At 46.6% G+C, this 18,978-nt stretch overlaps 1 protein-coding gene across 6 annotated transcripts in view; it reads right to left on the minus strand.

Annotated features, from left to right (window-relative positions):
• Nucleotides 1-2,414: 2,414 nt before the first annotated feature.
• The window catches only part of TRPM2 (transient receptor potential cation channel subfamily M member 2), a 49,277-nt gene continuing 32,713 nt past the window's right edge, over nucleotides 2,415-18,978 (minus strand). For 4 of the 6 annotated variants that reach the window (XM_029069352.2, XM_029069351.2, XM_039912552.1 and 1 more), the window contains 11 exons: nucleotides 18,231-18,363; nucleotides 15,697-15,784; nucleotides 14,283-14,370; nucleotides 12,685-12,836; nucleotides 11,585-11,661; nucleotides 10,502-10,603; nucleotides 9,970-10,056; nucleotides 6,863-6,968; nucleotides 5,587-5,688; nucleotides 4,585-4,701; nucleotides 2,415-3,821 (listed from right to left, as the gene is read on the minus strand). In XM_029069352.2, coding sequence (XP_028925185.1) covers nucleotides 3,696-3,821; nucleotides 4,585-4,701; nucleotides 5,587-5,688; nucleotides 6,863-6,968; nucleotides 9,970-10,056; nucleotides 10,502-10,603; nucleotides 11,585-11,661; nucleotides 12,685-12,836; nucleotides 14,283-14,370; nucleotides 15,697-15,784; nucleotides 18,231-18,363 — 1,178 coding nt within the window. In that variant the 3' untranslated portion in view covers nucleotides 2,415-3,695. Of the gene's footprint in view, nucleotides 3,822-4,584; nucleotides 4,702-5,586; nucleotides 5,689-6,862; nucleotides 6,969-9,969; nucleotides 10,057-10,501; nucleotides 10,604-11,584; nucleotides 11,662-12,259; nucleotides 12,623-12,684; nucleotides 12,837-14,282; nucleotides 14,371-15,696; nucleotides 15,785-18,230; nucleotides 18,364-18,978 lie in introns of those variants that run through there. The other 2 variants (XM_039912553.1, XM_039912554.1) reach the window with 2 other exon arrangements.

Below are 18,978 nucleotides of genomic sequence, written 5' to 3' on the forward strand. Positions count from 1 at the left end.
CCGACTCAGACTCGGGCTCTAGCCGCTTTGAGAGATTCGTGGGAAAAGTGGCCGTGACGTTGTTCGGTATTTATTACGTCCCACGCCCTGAACAACCCCTGGGATAGAGACGAGATGATCAGGTCGGACTCTTCGGTCCGACTCAGACACGGGCTCTAGCTGGCTTGAGAGATTCTTGGGAAAAGTGGCCGTGACGTTGTTCAGTATTTATTATGTCCCAAGCCCTGAACAACCCCCGGGATAGAGACGAGATGATCACGTCGGACTCTCCTGTCCCATATGAGGTTAAGTAGGAGAGAAAAGAGTTATCGAATGCCCCCATTTCACAAATGAAGTAACTGAGGCATAAAGAAGTTGAGTGTCTTGCTCAAGAGCATACAGCAGTCGGGTGGCGGAGCTGGGATTAGGACCCAGGTCCTCTGACCCCCGGGGCCCGTGCTCTTTCCACTAGGGCGTGCTGCAAAAGAGTGCCAGCCACCTAGCCCCCGGAGGAGTGGGTTTTTTTAGGCTTTTAAAGATTATAAATGGAGCCAGTTGGCCCAGTCAGAAATAAAGTTTCTGAATTTCACCTGTACATGCTTGTTCTAGAGAAGCAGCGTGGCTCCGTGGAAAGAGCCCGGGCCTGGGAGTCAGAGGTCATGGGTTCGAATCCCGGCTCTGCCACTTGCCTGCTGTGTGACCGTGGGCAAGTCACTTAATTTCTCTGTGCCTCAGTTCCCTCATCTGGACAATGGGGATTAAGACTGCGAGCCTCACGTGGGACAACCCGATGACCCTGTATCTACCCCAGCGCTTAGAACGGTGCTCTGCACCTGGTTAAGCGCTAAACAAATACCAACAGTATCAAGAGGTACCTTTTCCCTCCACCATACAGAGCCTCTTCCTCCTCCTCCGGGATCTGGTCTCTCTCCATCTCATTCTCCCTCTTCGCTTCTCCCCACCTCAGGTGTTCTGTTCTCTCCCCGCGTTAGAATCGTCTTATGGAATTGCAGTAAGGTCAGATCCCCAGAAGTGAGCGTAACACAGCTCCTCTTGCGAGTGTCGGTCAGGTTTAGCCCTGGACAACGTCCCAGAGTTTCCATCAGCAGGAGGGACACCCCTCCCCCCCCCCCCCCCAACTCACCCTACTGCCAATTAGGAAATCCCATTTTCATCTTCACGGTTAAATGCTTACTATAGTTTTGTTCGACTTTACTCCTCGCTGTGGGATTCATTCTTCCCAGCCTCTCCTGCACAGCCTGACTTCTTGTAGAGAAGGTAGTCCCTCTGCGTACTTACCTTGTGCCAGTTGGGCTCCTGTCAGGTCCGGTTAGAGAAACTCTAGGGAAAAGTGCCCGTGAAGTTCCATTTATTGTGTCTTTGGGCAGACTGAATTTGTGATATCTGGGCCAGCTGCTCTCGATTCATTTGTTTGGCCTTTCCGGTCTAATTGGACGGGAAAGCAACCACTGCAGATGGCATTAGAGAAGCAGAGTGGCTTAGTGGAAAGAGCATGGGCTTGGGAGTCGGAGGTCGTGGGTTCCAATCCCGCCTCTGCCACCTGTCCGCTGCGTGACCTTGGGCAAGTCGCTTCACTCCTCTGTGCCTCAGTTACCTCATCTGTAAAAAAAAAAACGGGAGCCCCACGTGGGACAATCTGATTACCCGGTATCTACCCCAGCGCTTAGAACAGAGCTCTGCCCATAGTAAGCGCTTAACAAATACCATAATTAATAAGCCCAGCCGGGATGATAAAAGCCCTGGCATCCAGAGCTCACCTAACGTGGTCTCGGCTTCACAGCATGGACGTCCCATCCCTAGGTGGAGCGTCCTTGTGCCCACGGGGCCCATCCTAATGTCTCTGACCCTAGGGATTCACCCTGAGAAAGTGACAGGCATCTGCCTATCTGAAAAAGAAGTGGAATGTCGTTCTCGCTCTTCTGAGTGAACCACAGGATATCGGGTAAGGGAAGGATGGTCCCCTCTCCTCTTGCCTCCTGGGAGGGTCATTACTCTGAGCTTTCTCCTGGGATCAATCTCTCGACTTCCCGATTACTCCCTGCAGCTCCTTGGTCACTTGAACCGGCTGGGGACAGCCACTCTCCCGCCTGCCGCCGGTTAAGGGCGGGGGGAGGAAAGGTGGAAGGGAAAATCCATAGCAGCAAACTTTAACCGAATTCACCACAAACCTTATTTTTGGTTCAAAAAGCTGCTGTTGCACGGGGCTTAAATACTTTTAAGAGTTCACTAGGAGTGGAAGTTAGAGAGTGGTTCAGAGCTCAGACTGTAAGCAACCAAACTGGAGCAAAAACATGGCAGCAGAGGTTACAGAATTAACTCCTAAAAAAATCCCTTTGGTCAAAACCCGTTTTCTAAAGCCCTTACTTGTATATTTCATCTCTGCACCGTAGCGAAGAGAAAAAGACCACACCAACTTAGAGTTGAGAGATTTAATTTCTTTTTTCAGAGCACCCTCCGTCTCAAAGGATATTACGGTATATATCATTTGCACTCACAGCTACAGACTGCTTCCCCCTACATCTACAAGATTGACAAAAAGGGCCCCGGTCAGTATGACGGAGAGGCATCGGCTTGGCTCCCTGTATCTGAGCAGGTACGTGGACCCCCCCCCCCCCCAGCCCAGCTGCGGAGAGGGAAGAACTGTATGAAGAGGGTGGATCTAGCCCCGACTTCATCGCTCTTCCTTTCCGGGCAGAGAAGCTCAGGCCCAAAGGTCCAGGGAAGGATCCTGGAGGGAGGGTGGGGAGGAAGAACGGGCCTGGAACTTCCAACCAGTCACCTGCAAATTCCATCAACTCAGCCCCACAATGGGGAAAGAGCCCTTTAACCTTCTCTTCAGGGGAGCGAGTCTCGGGCTGAGCGTCTAACCTAGGCCCTGGCACCAGGGTGGTGGTCCAGCAACACAGTGGGGTAAGCTCCAGGACAGTGGGGAAAGGAAGGATAAAACTCCAGTGGAAAATTGATATTTTCTTGCCCGTAACTGTGGCTTTGCAACTGGCCCGGCCCGGTAGTAATGTGCTAGGGTAGGGGAGCGCAGATTAGGGCACGGCAGAAAGACGCGCATCTGAGAAACAAGAAAAGACGGGGGCAACCGCTGCCTCGGGACTGGCGGCGGGAAGGGCAGAGGCAGCAAATTCCATCTTCTCCCCCTCTAGACCGTAAGCTCATTGTGGGCTGGGAACGTGTACGCTCCCAAGCACTTAGTACAGTGCTTTGCACACTCAGTAAATACCAATGACCAATGAGAGTAAAGCAACCGGCACATCAAGCGTGAGGATAAATTTCCATTTTCCCGACCCGCATCGAATACCACAAGTTCACGTTTGGTGGAAGCTCTGGGTTTAGAAGCAGCGGGGAGGAGCCGGCGGGGGGGGGGGGGGGGGCTGTCTTTGGATCGGAATGTGTGTGGAAGAAGGTGGGACCCCAGACAAAACGTAGCTCTTGGGCCGTCGGCCCCACTTTCCCACTCGGAGCACTACTAGCCGTTGAGAACGATGAGGATAATCAGGGTCCGATGGTTCCGTGAAGTCTTCAGCCTAGGGAGATTAGTTTGTTTTTCTGCTGTAAATTCTTCTTAGGAAGTGAGCAGAAATGAAGGGACCAGACGGCTCTGTTCTGATCATAAATAATACACAGGACTCCCCTCCAGCTCCCAAAGACAGGAGACTCCTGGAGCCGGGGTCGGGGGCAGGTCTTCAGTAATAGGCCCCAAACAGGGCAGAGGCCTTCTGAAGGATTTCTTTGTGATTCGCATAAAGTGGAATTCTCTTGTCCACCACTTGCCATCTGATGGACACCTCTGGGTCGCAGCCTTGGAGATGCTGGAAGGAAACAAGTCCCAGACTTTACTGAACTGATCTGGTCCCTTTGTCCCGATATGTACTATCATGGAGAAATTAGGCGCTAAGCTTTCTCCTGCAAACTGATGATGGTGCTACTATGGGCCCAGCACCGTTCTAAGGACTGATTATCCCACATAGGGCTCACAGTCTTAATCCCCATTTTATAGATGAGGTAACTGAGGCACAGAGAAGGTAAGTAACTTGCCCAGAGTCACACAGCAGAGACGTGGTGGAGACAGGATTAGAACCCATGTCCTCTGACTCCCAAACCTGCGCTCTTTCCACTAAGCCACGCTGCTTCTACGACCGTCAGATGGAATATCGACCTTCAGTAGCTTCTGAGTATTATCTTGCTGAAGGATTAAATACATATTATTCTGTTCTATTTTTTTCCCCTCTTCATATTCATCCAACTCCATGCAGCTTCTTGCTCTCTCCTCCGTTCAGCCCTTTTTTTCTCCATTCTCTCTCTTTCTCTGCATTTTTCTACCCTCTGAGCATCACCTTCAATCCTCTCTTTTTGCTCCTTTGTGAGTAGTCAGAAAGACGGAATAAATGGAGGAAATATGGTTGTTCTGGTGGCAGAAGACTAACCTCAGTCCATCGCAGAGAAGCCCATCTGGGAACAACCCTGAGGGTCTGCGTCCTGTGGATCACCTGCCGCCTCTCTCTTGCCCATTCTTTAGGACCAAACCCCCGACCCCAAACCGTACTTTTAATGGCCCACGGTCACGTCCCTCACCGAATTCAGCCGCTTCAACTCCAAGTCATTCTGGTCTTCGAAGTGAACGTTGATGGCGACGGTCTCGATCCAAGCATTGTCTGTGTTCCTCGGATCATCCACGTAGCCTTTGTACACCTGGCCGAGGTACGGTGAGAGGAGGGAGGAAAGAGACGAAAGCGGAGACAGGTCTCTAGGTAAGTGAAAGGCAACACGCTTCTTGAAAGAGTAAGGACTAGGGTAGCCAACTTGTGACCTCAACTTGTTGGGATGGGAGGCAGCCTTTCCTTTTCATTCAACAGTATTTACTGAGCGCTTACTAGGTGCAGAGCACTGTACTAAGCGCTTGGAATGTATAAATCGGTAACAGAAAGAGACAGTCCCTTTCGTGTGGCCTCTTAGGGATAGGCAGTGGCAGAGTTTGTTTAGAAGGATCAAGCTCTACAGTCATGGAAAATGGCAGGTCTGACTTAAACAGATGCCCTGTCTTTCTTGAGGCAGTTGGAAACAAAAAAGATAATAATAATAATAATGTTGGTATTTGTTAAGCGCTTACTATGTGCAGAGCACTGTTCTAAGCGCTGGGGTAGATACAGGGTAATCAGGTCGTCCCACGTGAGGCTCTCAGTTAATCCCCATTTTACAGATGAGGTAACTGAGGCACAGAGAAGTGAAGTGACTTGCCCACAGTCACACAGCTGACAAGTGGCAAATCCGGGATTCGAACCCATGACCTCTGACCCCGAAGCCCAGGCTCTTTCCACTGAGCCCCGCTGCTTCCCTGCTCTTCCTGCTAGACCTTCGTATGTGTTTTCTCCCCACAATCCTAGCTAGCACCCACACTCACTTTCCCAACTCCACAAGTTCTCTTATTGCCCTTCGCAAATCCTTTTCGAACCTACAGACCCTGAGTGTTTTGTTCCACCAAGAATAGGGGGTAAGCTCAGAAAAGGCAGCTCCCACACTAGAGGGCTGCAGAATTTGCATTTGTCCGTCAGCGAAAGACTCAGCTGGCTGGGCTACCTCTGCACCTTGCTTCAGGAGGTTCTCGAAATACTGCCAGAATTCTTGGCTCAGGATCCGCTTCAGCTTCCGTGGCAACATCTCTCCGGGTTCTAGGGACCCCTGAGCAGAATAAAAAAAAGTTAGGGAGACTTACTGTAGCAGTAAAAGTCAGATAAACTCAAGAGAATTAGGGGAAAGTGTGTTTTAAGCAGAAAGAGAGAGTTTCCATGTTAACTAACCGCTGGTCAGAGCAGGACTGATAGCACTTCCTTTAGTGTACAAATATATCAGGAGGTTTAATATTGCTGTGAGCTGTCTAGTATCCACATTTTGGGTGCAGATTTACAAACTAATAAAACCAATTCTAAGAGAATAAGGGTGACAATACTGAAAGTATTAAACTTTTTTTTGTGGTATGAGTTACTATGTGCCAGGCTCCGTACTAAGCACTGAGGTAGGTACAAGATAATCAGGTTGGACAAATCCATCTCCCACATGGGGCTCGCGGCCTCAAATCCCATTTGACGGATGGGGTAAATTAGGCACAGAGAAGTTAAGCAACTTGAATTAGAACCCAGCTCCTTCTGACTCCCAGGCCCAGGTTTTATTTACTAAGACACTCTGCTTCTCCCTTTCTTCCTTCAGTTCATGCCTCAGGGTGGAATAAGTTCATGGGGGAAGTTCTCTCCCCCGTATGTTCCTTTTCTACCCACAACAGGTAAGACCAGGTCTGCCCTGCTTTCTGGCCAGCCTGGAAAATCTCTGGCTGTTCTGGGCTATCTTCAGAAGTGGACAAAGGCTACATTTTAACCCTCTTCTCCCCCCCAGTATGGATGATGTGTCCCTGTGAGCTGGGTTAAATCCTTTATATTTACAGAGTTGCACTTCACCTGCACATCTACTCTCTCTTTGACCTCATCCTCCTCACTTAAAAACACCTATCGTGTGAAAATCTCATTTTCAAATCATTAAAAATGTGTTCCCAAGTCTAATGGAGCAGTGGAACTGATTTCTAGAGGAGATTATCGTGACCAAAACCACGGTAAAGTTTCAAACTTTTTTAGCAAATCACATTAATGCCAAAGCTGACTGTATTGCCATACCATAAGCTAAAACCCAAACATTTCCCATAGTGCAAGAAGTCCCTTCAATAGCAAAGGCACTGTAGAGTTAGGTATCTGTCAGGGATTTTATCCTTCATGTGAAGCTGAGTTAATGGGCCCACTGAGAAAATAGAGGGTCCGTGTCAGCTGTTAAAGTTTTCTCGGCATCAGAAGTTTGACGGATCACATACCCCTGGCAAAGCCCAGTGTTCTGACAGGGAATGTTTGACAACCAAGATTTCCAGCATTTTCTTTATGCTTTTTCTACAGATTCCTCCATCCAGATTCCGCCTCCAGCTGCAAAAACAGAAATGGGTGATTATTCAGGTGCCATTTCAAGCAGAAGCGCAGCCATCGACTCTTCTTTAAAGCCATTCTCCGCCTGACAGGCAAAGGTAGGCAAGAGTGCGCGTGTGTCTGTGTGTCTCCGTCTGTCCCCCATCCCCTCAGGCTTCTCAAATTGGGAAAGCAGTCCCCCAGCCAAAAGAATTTCCCACCCTGGTTTCAACCGTGAACTGCCTACATTATCACCTTTTGGAAATTTTCCAACTTCTCTTTAAAACAGAATCCAATAAAATATTTTAATTTTAATAAATTAAACTGTACCCAAAACAAAAGCAACAGGAAATGTCTTCCAAACCTCCCTTATCTTTCACATGGGAAAATCAAGTTGTTAAACATTTGTTATTCTTGGCTGAAAAGAAAGGCATAGATATAAAGTTATATAGAGTATAGAAAGGAAGGAAAGGTGGTGGTTCAGATCATGCGGCAGAAAGAGAGAATCAGTGACAAATCGGGAAAACGAATCCCCACTTCCCCATACTATGCACTGAATTAGGGATTGTCATTTTTTTTTTTTCAAAACAGGGTCCCTAGGGCCTGACTGTTTCACCTGAAGCATCTCCTCAGGAAACACCTCTTCACTGGAGCCAGGGGCCCTTTGAGTGATGGAACAGAGATCTGAAGCCGGCAGAGGTGACAAAAGGAAAACTGCTTTGCCTTGAGGTAGGACATTCTCTCTCCTCTCCACTAGCTGCTCTGCCGATCCTGTTTTTTTTTTTTGCCCCTGGGATTCCTGGACCTTCCTCTGTCTGCCACAGGGCCTGAATGTTGAGGTGTCACCGTGACACGCACCTAGCCCCTCTAAAATCAGTCGGGGGTATTTATGGAGTGCTTATTCTGTGTAGGGCATTGTACTAAGCACTTGGGAGAGTAGTAATAATTCATTATGGTACTTATTAAGCGCTTACTATGGGCCAAGCACTGTTCTAAGCACAAGTCGATCAGGTCGGGCCCAGTCCCTGCCCCACAAGGGGCTCACAGGCTTAATCCCCATTTTATAGATGAGGTGACTGAGGTCCAGAGAAGTACAGTGTAGCAGAGCTGATAGACATATTTCCCTGCCTACAAGGAGCTTACAGTATGAGGAAAACCTCCACCCTAGCCTCTCGTTCGCTCTAACAGAAAGGACGCGAGATTAAACCGATTAATATTTACAGAAACTTAGGTGATCTTGAACTCCTTAGCCTAGAGAAGCAGCATAGCTCAGTGGAAGAAGGCCGGGCTACGGAGTCAGAGGTCATGGGTTCTAATCCCCGCTCCGCCACTTGTCAGCTGTGTGACCGTGGGCAAGTCACTTAATTTCTCTGTGCCCCAGTTCCTTCATCTGTAAAATGGGGGTGAAGACTGTGAGCCCTATGTGGGACAACCTGATTACTTTGCATCTACCCCAGCATTTAGTGCTTGGCACATAGTAAGCTCTTAAGAAATACCAACATTTAATGTTAAGGACCCCCAATTCTCCCCTCCGGTGTCCCACCCTCCTGCTCCACAGTGGCCTGAGGAAGTGGTCCTGGCTCAGCTCACCTTTCCTGGGCCTGACCCAACAGCAACTGCCCAGCGGCGAGGAAGGCACAGCAGCGGCGGGGAAGTACCCCCTTCCCTACAATAATGACATTTTTCTCCCTTTGTTCCCCCTTCCCACAAAGCCAACCCTGACTTAATCTGGCCCTGCCTTAGGGACGGCCGTGAAGAGAATCCCCTTCCTCAGCTAAGTCCCGTTTCATTCTCTAGAGAAGCAAGTCTGTCAGATGTCAGCGGGCCACCAAGAGGGTAGAGACAGTGTATCTGGGCAACAAAGCAGGAAAGACCAGGGGATCAAGGAAGAGCAGCATGGTGGCACTTTTGTTTAATCTTCGATGTGCTGAAGTTTTCACCAGAACTGGGGTCCCGCCTGCTTCTAAGACGTGATCAGTCCCTCTGCTCCAAGTCAATTCAACTTCCCAGACAGGTGGGAAAGTTACCGTAAGGGTGGTGGTACAGTGGCTTCCTCACCTCCAGGGAAAGAGCAGGAAGCTCCAGGCACTTCCTTCCTTCCGCTCACTCCCTCAAAGGGTTTACCAACAGTATATAGCAACAGTATTCACACAATAAACCACTGAGGGCTTTCCTTGTTTAAGGATGGCTAAAGACAGAGCTCCAAACCAGAAGTTACGCTTAGAGCCACCTTCTTCACCTGATAAAGAAACATCCCATAGGATGCAAGGTTTTCCTGAGGAGACGGTTGTCCTCCAGTGGAGGTACAGTGGTTTTTACCATGGACTCAGAAACTCAGAGCCCAAAAAGACTTTCCTCAGGTCTCCACGCTTGCCAAAAGCTGGAGTCTTTCATAATAATAATAATAATAATCTCTTTTGTAATAATGATGGTACTTAAGTGCTTACTATGGGCCAGGCACTGTACTAAACGCTGAGGTGGGTATGAGTAAATAGGGTTGGACACAGTCCCCGTCCTATGTGGGGCCCACAGTCTCAATCCCCATTTTACAGATGAGGTAACTGAGGCTCAGAGAAGTCAGTCAAGTGACCTGCCTAAGGTCACACAGACAAGTGGTGGAGTCGGAATTCTGACCTTCTGACTCCCAGGCCCGTGCTCTATCCACTATGATGATGATGATGGCATTTGTTAAGCGCTTACTATGTGCAAAGCACTGTTCTAAGCGCTGGGGAGGATATTAGGTGATCAGGTTGTCCCCCGTGGGGCTCACAGTCTTAATCCCCATTTTACAGATGGTGTAACTGAGGCCCAGAGAAGTTAAGCGACTTACCCAAAGTCACACAGCTGACAAGCGGCGGAGCTGGGATTTGAACTCATGATCTCTGAGTCCCAAGCCCGGGCTCTTTCCACTGAGCCACGCTGCTTCCAAGCTGCCAAGCTGCTTCCAGGTTGTGGGGGGAGGGGGTGTAGAAAGAATCACAACATCACAACATATGATCCCAAAGGTACCCCACTGTCTTACCGTGTTATAACAGGGTGCAGGGCGTGATTTGGTCCAAAGCAGCTGAGGCTTCCTCTGCCTCGTAACCCGGTGCGTCCCATGGGGTTCCTTATTCAGAGAAGAGATACCCCTCACATCAGTGGATCTCCCCCAGGGCCCACCGATTTCCCGACGCTTAGGGCAGTGGGGATTTTGCTGTAATTCAAGCAAAGACTAGATCTGGGGAGACGACGTCGGGGGAGGATCATCTGTGGGTGAAACTGAGTAGTCGTGCAAAGTGGAAGAAAGGGGTAGCGTATCCCTAAAAATCAGCAGCCTAACGCGGGTGGAAGGGGTCTCTCAAGGGTTGGGTGGGGAGGGGATGGTCCTGAAACACTATAGGAAACCAAGATGGAAACCAAAAACTCCTCTAAGCAAGCTCAGAGCCCATTCTGGGCTGCATTTCCTGAGCGAAAGCAGAATAGATAAAGTCCCCTCCTAAAACCTGGGTGTGGAAAGAGGAGGGCGGAACAGAGAAATTCATAGGTCAACTTAGAAGCCCGACAGAACTTACAGTGGAAGTCCATCCTGGACCACATAGGGGCCATGGAAGCTCTGCCGGTTTATCAGCCCGTCGACAGTGTTATAGTTAATCTGGGAAAGAGCCTCCAGGGAACTGGAAAACAGAACACAGGCCAAGGCCTCTGAGCTGGAAGGAGCCACAATTAGAATCCCCAATCTATTCAGACAGCAAAGGGAGGGAAAGGAAGCACAGAGCTAGAAGTGAAGACAGCAAACAAACGTTGGACAGGAAAACTGACACGAGTTGGCAAGTCAGTTAATGAAATGTATTTATTGAGCATTTACTGTGCGCAGAGTAACATCCTAAATGTTTGGTTGAGTACAAAATAACCAAGTTGGTAGAAATGTTCCCTGTGTACAGTGAACTTACAGACTAGAGGATAGTTTTTAAAAAAATGCTTCCCCCATGATCCGAGAACTGTAGCTACAGTGCAGGGGCAGAATTTAGCAATGAGAAAAGATCTAAAGGATTAGGCAAAAGAGGTCAGGGTTTCATCATCAATCATTTGCCACTTTTTGGCAAATGGTTTAATCTTTTTTTTTTTTCTTTTAAGATTTAGTGATTTTTAAAAGGTTAAAAACAGATTTTACCCCAGTGACCGCTACGAACAGTAGCCTTCTGGGCTTATAAATATAACCAAATGATATCCATGTGGAAACTCAACACTCACAGCTCAAGGGAGGCAGTGACAAGTTGTCATCCCTCACCACGTATATTTGGGATAGTGCAGTCCCACTCTGTGGCTGGTGTGAGGAATGACTTGCCTCTGGACAACTTCCCCAGTGCCAGTTATTAGTTTAATTAACCATGACCAGAGTGTTTGTATTTGTTCTGTTCTACTGATAATATTGGAAAAGAAAACGCTGGGCAGATGTTGGTTTTGTGTCACAATATAGTGATCCCAGGGCACATACCACTGGTGAGGTGCAGTTCCCACCTGTTCTACCCAGAAGCTAACATCAGAAACTTTGGAATCCAGGTATTGCCATAAGGGCTCAGGCTCTCAGTCTCTGCCACATAAAAGAGAACGAGGAAAATGGACGGAGGGAGTAAAAAGACTCGTCTCGCACTCACGTGCCCAGAGGGTCAGAAGTGGCCTTCTCCTTCCTCTCAGCTGTGTAAAAGGGAGGGTCATAGATCTGAAACTCCCTCTGAAAAGTACAAAAGCCGCGTCAGGGTTTGCGATCTAAATGCTGCCCATCTGTGATGCTCCAGGAGCTGATGATCCACTCCAGTGGATTATTCAGACCACTTTACTCCACCTCCCCCTTCTACCAGCTTCCAAACTTTGGTTCAACTTCCCTAGGTGACTCCTTTATTCAAGGGTGAACAGGAGAAAAGGAAGAACTCAAATCACTTGGTTTTACTGGGGAAGGAGAGTGAAACCGTGACTTCGGGAAATTTTGCTAGGGCTATGATGAGAGAACTCAAGATCCGAAATAGGAGTGGTAGTGAAACTATAGGCTGCTGCAGCCAGACATATCGTTCATTTTCAAAAGCGTTAGTTCTGACATGATGCATATTGTTCCCCTGTATTTTCAGATATAGAACACACTGGCAGAAAGAGGATCGAATGCGACAGTGCTGGAATATGCAAGGGGCATCGGACATGGTGCGAGGAATAAAACAAGAGTTGTCCTTAGCAAGAGGTCTATCGAGAACGCAATCCCGTTGCTACACAACTGCCTGCGCGAAATGCCCACCGGCACACCCCACTATGCTCAGCACTGCATAAAACCAGCTGAAAAGGCTGAGCCTGTGCCCTCTCCTAAAAGGTCATTCTTCAAAGGCTTAAAGAACCACATATTATCAAATCTGTGTTATTAACTGGGCATTCATTATATTTTGGGGAAGTATCAGCCGCAAATTGTGTAGAGCTCTCGGTGACAACTGGGAGAACCTGTTTATGAGTACCCAGGTAGCTTTTGGAGTTTTTTTTCCTCACAAGCATTTAGTTCCTGGTGTAAGGATATGGCTGGCAGCGTGGTGACTTCTGAGCATCTTGGAAGTGAACTATTAGCTCCTGCCGTTCGATAGTATGAGGTGGGTACCATCATTGAAATGCACTCCAGACTTCATCGTTCATATATTCTACAATCCCAGGTTTCTGTTCTGCCAGAAGAAAATTGACTATTGATATTTTGATTTGTCTCTCAGAATCAAAGAGTCCTTACCTCCCAGGGCACCTTTTCATTGGGCACAGGAAAGCGCATAACAGTGGAGTTGGGGTAGAGAAAATGGCGGGCATTCACATGGTAGAAATCTTCTATGACTTCATGCTTATTGCCCAAATCAAATTCCTTCACTTCAGTGGCTTTCCTAGATGCTAAAATACACACATACATACCCACAAGCAGATGCAGCACAAACCATCTAAAATCCCATCAGGACCAATTACAACAAAATATTTCAGAAGCCAAGCCTGCAAGCTTTGAGAAGTGTCAGTGAAGACATGGTTGAATTTACTTAAATCAATGCTCCTGTTCCCTATTGTCACACTCATGATGGTATTTCTATGGTACCCGCTAAGCTAGATGCCAAGTACTGTTGTAATTGCTGGGATAGATAAAAGATATTCCGTCTCTGTCCCATACAGGACTCACCGTTTGAGAGAGGAAGTAGAACTGGTATTTTTCCCTTCATACTTCAGATGAGGAAACTTAAGCACAGAGAAGTTAAAGTCACACAGCAGGCAAAACTAGAACCCAGGTCTCATGCCTCATCCTCTTTCCACTAGGCAACACTGTTTCCAGCATGTGTTTGGCTTCAGAATCCATTCCAGTCATTCTCCCAGTCAACCCCAGAATCCTTCACCACTTCTCATCCGATGGTCGGCAAGCATCTATAGGTCCGGAACTACGGACCAGGGATCTCCAGGACCAGAAGAATTCACTTAAGGGTCAGAGAAACATTTCCCCGGTAAGTTAAATTTTCTGCTTTCTGAATCTCTCTACTGAAGGAGGCAGGCCTGAACTGGCCATCGAGCACCTGTCGGGAGGACTCGCGTGTTAATAAACCTGTACTCATGAGGAAAAATAAAAGCCTAGCTCCGAAGCAGGTACGTCAAGTACATGGCCATGAGAGACAGTTGGTTGGGTCCGGGAGGAGGCAGGGAGGGAGATAACTCATGTTGCCAGTGGCCTAGTTGCTCTGAACCCGGTTAATCTCTTGCGGGATACTTCAGAGCGCACCCTCCAGCCCTGAACCAGGTGGTGTAAGAATAGTAAGCTCAGTAACAGTGATTTATTAGATTTCAATTGTAAGTGATGTTCTTGTTCTCACAAAATAATAGTAGTTTTATATTTTAAGCCAGAACACAATATAATTCAAATGAATACTATTTTCCCCCAGTAGGTATTATAGAGCTAAGTTTAAAAAAATGAGTGTTTGGCCGTAAGAGCACCCAAAACCAATTTGGGTTAGAGCCCGTAGCCTGAATATAGGCTGGTCCCGGTTTGACCCTCCAAGGGGCACTACAATTTTCTATTCTCTGGATGTAATGTTGAGGAAAGCATTATTCTCTTGTGGCACTAGATTGGCAAAAATCAGTTTCAGTGCGTCATTCTGGTGTTTACTTCAACCATCTACTTTGCTTGCTTTCTCTCTCATTCAACTTTTCTCTTTTTCTATCATCCTTCCTTCGCCTCTGCCACGAATATACCCTTCCTCATTAGCCCACACCTCTCTGCATCATTTTCTGTCTGTAGTTTCCTTGCACCCAGCATCACATTCATAATTCTGTATACAAATGGAGTGAAATTCCTTAACTTACCCAAAACAGGGAAGCTCTCTTCCGAACCAAAACCACTCTCCCTCAGTGCTCTGACAATCCAGTTTAAGGCCTTGGCTGACTGGCACATCTATTCAAAACAGTTCAAAGACACTCCATGAAAATTCTCCTCTCCCTACAGTTTCTGTTTTGATCCGGACTGGGAGGAAATGAAGCATTAACTGAGGTAAGCACTTTTCAAAACACATTTATTTACCCAGTTTGTATTTCCAAAATGAAAGCCAACCTATTCTATTCAGCCCAATATTTTAATCGTTTTTAAAACACTGAATGTGGATACAGGTTGGTTTATTACTGCAAGACATCCTTCCCCAGTGCTATTACTGAAGTTGAATATATTATTACCATTGCCTGTGAGACTGTTTTCTTGTAATATTAGCAAAATCATCCCTCAGACCTCATATCCACTTCACTCACATCAGACGAAACCACTTCTAATTTCAAAGGCCCATTAGATCAGTCAGAAAGGATGTGTAATGTGAGGACAATCCTCCCAAGACCACAGAGAAAATAATTTCACGGAGCAACTCCGTTTTTCCATTATTTTCAAAGTTCCGGGAAAGACGAAATCAGTAACCTGGAAGTGAATTTGAGTGGAAAACATTCCCTTACCCCTTTCTGAGTTTCAAAGATGAACTGACTGGCTTGATCATGATTTTGCACAGTATTTTGATGACTGTTAAAGTCACAACTCTGAGGATTACAGTTACTGAGAAGCACTATCCCCTAAACCCTCTGGATTAGTGCCTTAACAGGGTGCTGCTTTTTGCCTAGACAGCCAAGAAGTGACCCCCAGCTGCTGAGGAGGTCATTTAAATATGCTTTTCCCACAAAGTGTCCCGAGGAAAGGGCCACATCTTACTAATCTTTCAGCTCCAAGAAAGCAGTTAGAACAATCTTCTATCCTTCAAAGTACAAACTACCTTCCCCTTCAGACGTACTCTGGAGAAATGGAGTCAGATGAGGCCTGAGAGTATCGGTCTGCTAGAAGATAATTTTAATGAACGTTTCTTAGAATTGAATACTGGTGTCTCAGCTAGACGATTTTGGAGTGTTAATTTCCTTGGAAAACAGAAAACTATTGCCTTATAGTTAAATTAATAATAATGACATTTGTTAAGCACGTACTATGTGCCAAGCACTGTTCTAACCACGGGGGTAGATATAAAATCAGGTGGAACAGAATCCTCGTCCTACATGAGGAGTCGGTCTAAGTAGGAGGGAGAACAGATATTGAATCCCTTCCTGCAATTTCAGACTATTTACTAATATTCCATCATAGCTTCCTAATTATTCATATAGCCATTGGCAAGGCTAAATTAATTTCCTAAATTTATACATATTTCCTAAAAATGCCAAGAAGATTGTCTTGGTATCCATCCTACCTCTAACTTACCTGGTCTTCCAGATACGTCAGTCTCTGCTCCACAGATCCTGTCCTTTTCAGCCTATCCAAGTCTAACAGATCCACCATTACATCAACTCTGAGACAAAGAATTGGAAGAGACAAGAGCCAGGTTTAGAGAATGAAGGATTTGGGGAAACAAAATTTCAGTTGCAAGGGTGTCACTATTCTGGATTTGCGCCTATTTCATTTGATAGGCTATATCTTGTTTCAGGAACAATAAAATTATAAAAGGGAAAACTCACCTAAGATTACAGTCATTTCTCTAAAAGCCTTTTAAATGTTTATTTCAAATAAGTATGAAGTAAAATTTACTCAAGCCTTTTTTTATTCTTCTCACTTGTAGCAGTTCTCTAAAGTGTCCTCAGTAAACAAGAATGTTTTGCAATAGAGAGTGATGTATACAGTAATTGTGGCATTTGTTAAGCGCTTACTATGTGCCAGGCACTGTACTAAGTGCTGGGGTAGATACAAGGTAATTGGGTTGGACAAAGTCCCCGTCTTTTATAGAGCTCACAGTCTTAATCTCCATTTTCCAGATGAAGTAACTGAGGCCCAGAGAACTGAAGTGATTTGCGCGAGGTCAAACAGCAGATATGTGGCAGAGTCGGAATTAGAACCCAGGTCCTTCTGACTCCCAGGCCTGTGCTCTCTCCACTAATCCATGCCTCTTCTCCATCCAATTTGCTGAGAAAGTGCCAGATGGAGGTGAGTGGTGTGGCCAAGGATGTATGGTCTGACGGAAAATGACGACGACTATTCTTTCAAAAGACCAAAATCCTGTTCCCATTTTTGCCACTCACTTTCTGATCATCACTCCTTGCCTCAGTTTACTTATTTTGGGAACGGTGAGTGTAGAATTGTAAGCGCTTAGTTCAGACCTCTGCACCCAGTAACCACTCAAATACTACGGAATGATCTTTGGGGGTGCAGAACTCAATCAGTCCATGGAGGAGGAGAAGGGTTCAAAGCAGAAGAGTTTTGATCTTCAATCTACCCATCCAATTCCCTTCCACACAACCAATAACCAAATACATTCAGGGCTCCACAAACAACGTCACCAGCCTATTCACAAAACACCCTGATCAATCACCTCCAAAGGAAAAAGAATCAACCAATCAACAAATGGTATTTATTGAGCACTTTGTGCAAAGCACTATACTACGCCTTTGGGAGAGTACAGTACAATAGAGTTGGTAGATATATTCCGCGCCCACAAGCCGACAGTCTAGAGGACTTTATCTCCCATACAAACCTAACAAATGGGAAATGAAAGGAGAATGGGGCATATTACATTTTTTAGCTGACAAAAGGAAGACGAAGGGACCCCAGCCAATGTTATGGAATTCTCCTTTAAAGATAAGCCTGCCCACCTCGCAGTTTCCCAGTTGACTTTGGTGTCCTCAGTGGAACTAAATTTGTCTCGGTAGTTGTTTCGGACTCAACTAACCCTTATGCAAGGGACAAATTGCTCCAGGCCCCACTAGCTAGGGCCTCTGTGACGGGCACTCGGGGGGACCGGTCTGGGTTGAGGCGACTGTGTTGGGTGAGAGGCGTCAGTCAAATATTCGTTTCTGAACGGCTCCTTGGCTTGGAGCCAGAGTGGTGCCGTGGGAGTAAAGGAAATGTGTCTCCTCAACCCCACTCTCGAATACCTTATGTCAACTTGGCAGTGTACTCCCGAGGGAACCCCAGTCCTGTCTGGCTCTGGGTCACCAGCACCCCTAACTGATCTTGAGTGGCACTGGAGAAAAAAAGGGAGGGTCCCGTTGCCACAGACCAGAGAAGTGCTGTTATTGCTAGGTTTAACTAACTCAGAGAACTAATCAGGAAGGTACCGATTAAGCCCTCGGCCACACAAGGCTTCCCAGGATATGGACTTTGGTATAATTCATCCTCTCTCAGCACCCCAACACTTACGTACATAACCCTTATTTGTTTCTATTAATGTCTGTCTTCCCCTCTAGACTCTGAGCTCATCGTGGACACGAACGTGACTACTAACTCCATTATGTTTTTAATAATAATAATAATGATGAAGTGCTTACTGTGTGCCAAGCATTGTTTTAAGCACTGGACTGTTCTAGGCACTGGTATTTGTTAAGTGCTTACTATGGGCCAAGCACTGTTCTAAGTGCTGGGATAGATACAAGGTTATCAGGTTGTCCCACGTGGGGCTCAGTCTTATTCCTCATTTTACAGATGAAGTAACTGAGGCACAGAAAAGAGAAGTGACTTGCCCAAAGTCACGCAGCTGACAAGTGGCAGAGCTGGGATTAGAACCCACGACCTCTGACTCCCAAGCCCGGGCTCTTACCACTGAGCCCTGCTGCTTCTCTACTCTCCCAAGTGCTCGGTACAGAGCTCAGCACACAGTAAGTGCTCAATAAATATATTTGATTGAACAACTTGATTCACAATTTGAACACCTGAGGGTCTTCCAAAGTAGAATTGAGAGATTACCAATGTTCTCAGACTTGCTGTAGAATATGGCACGATCACAGATTCTAGAACGGGTTACTCACTTATCCCCAATATCCTGGATCTTCTGTTCGGCCCTCTGCTTCAGCTGGTATTGTTGGTTCTGAAGGTAATTCTCCTTCAAGTAGATTTCCCAGGAAAGAAGAGCCGCTTCCTCATTCTTCTCGAGCTTTTTTTCTGAGAGGAAAAAAAGAAGGCAAAAAAAGCATTTGAATACAAGAGGAAGAGTTCATCTGGACAACCTGTCATTCCCCAACCCAGGTACCCATCTTCATCCGATGATAATCCCATCAATAAAAAAGTAAGTAAAGCCATTATTGAGTCAGGCCACAGGTCCAACCAGTCTAGTGTTCTATCTGACAGGATAACAAGCTACGGGGTGTAAAGGAAATCCTCCTAGGTGTTCATCCTCATATTTAGGGATATGTACTCTGATGTAGTATACTCTCCCAAGCGCTTAGTACAGTGCTCTGCACAGAGTGTTAAAAAAAATACGATTGATAGGAAGCACTCAATATTGATGATGATTAGTGATCTAACCTGTTAACATCTGGCCTCTATAACCCTAACTTTGACTCTCCATTTTGGGCGATTCAACCTCTTGCATGCACGTACTGCCAAAATGAAATCTATTTACCGGTTTTCTGTGGAACTGTGGTTGGAGAAGTGAAAGGAGTAAGGTAGAGAGAATAATAACAATAATGTTGGTATTTTTTAAGCGCTTACTATGTGCAGAGCACTGTTCTAAGCACTGGGGGAGATACAGGGTAATCAGGTTGTCCCACGTGAGGC

Source organism: Ornithorhynchus anatinus, chromosome 7 (assembly GCF_004115215.2).
Source record: "Ornithorhynchus anatinus isolate Pmale09 chromosome 7, mOrnAna1.pri.v4, whole genome shotgun sequence".
Taxonomy (NCBI): domain Eukaryota; kingdom Metazoa; phylum Chordata; class Mammalia; order Monotremata; family Ornithorhynchidae; genus Ornithorhynchus; species Ornithorhynchus anatinus.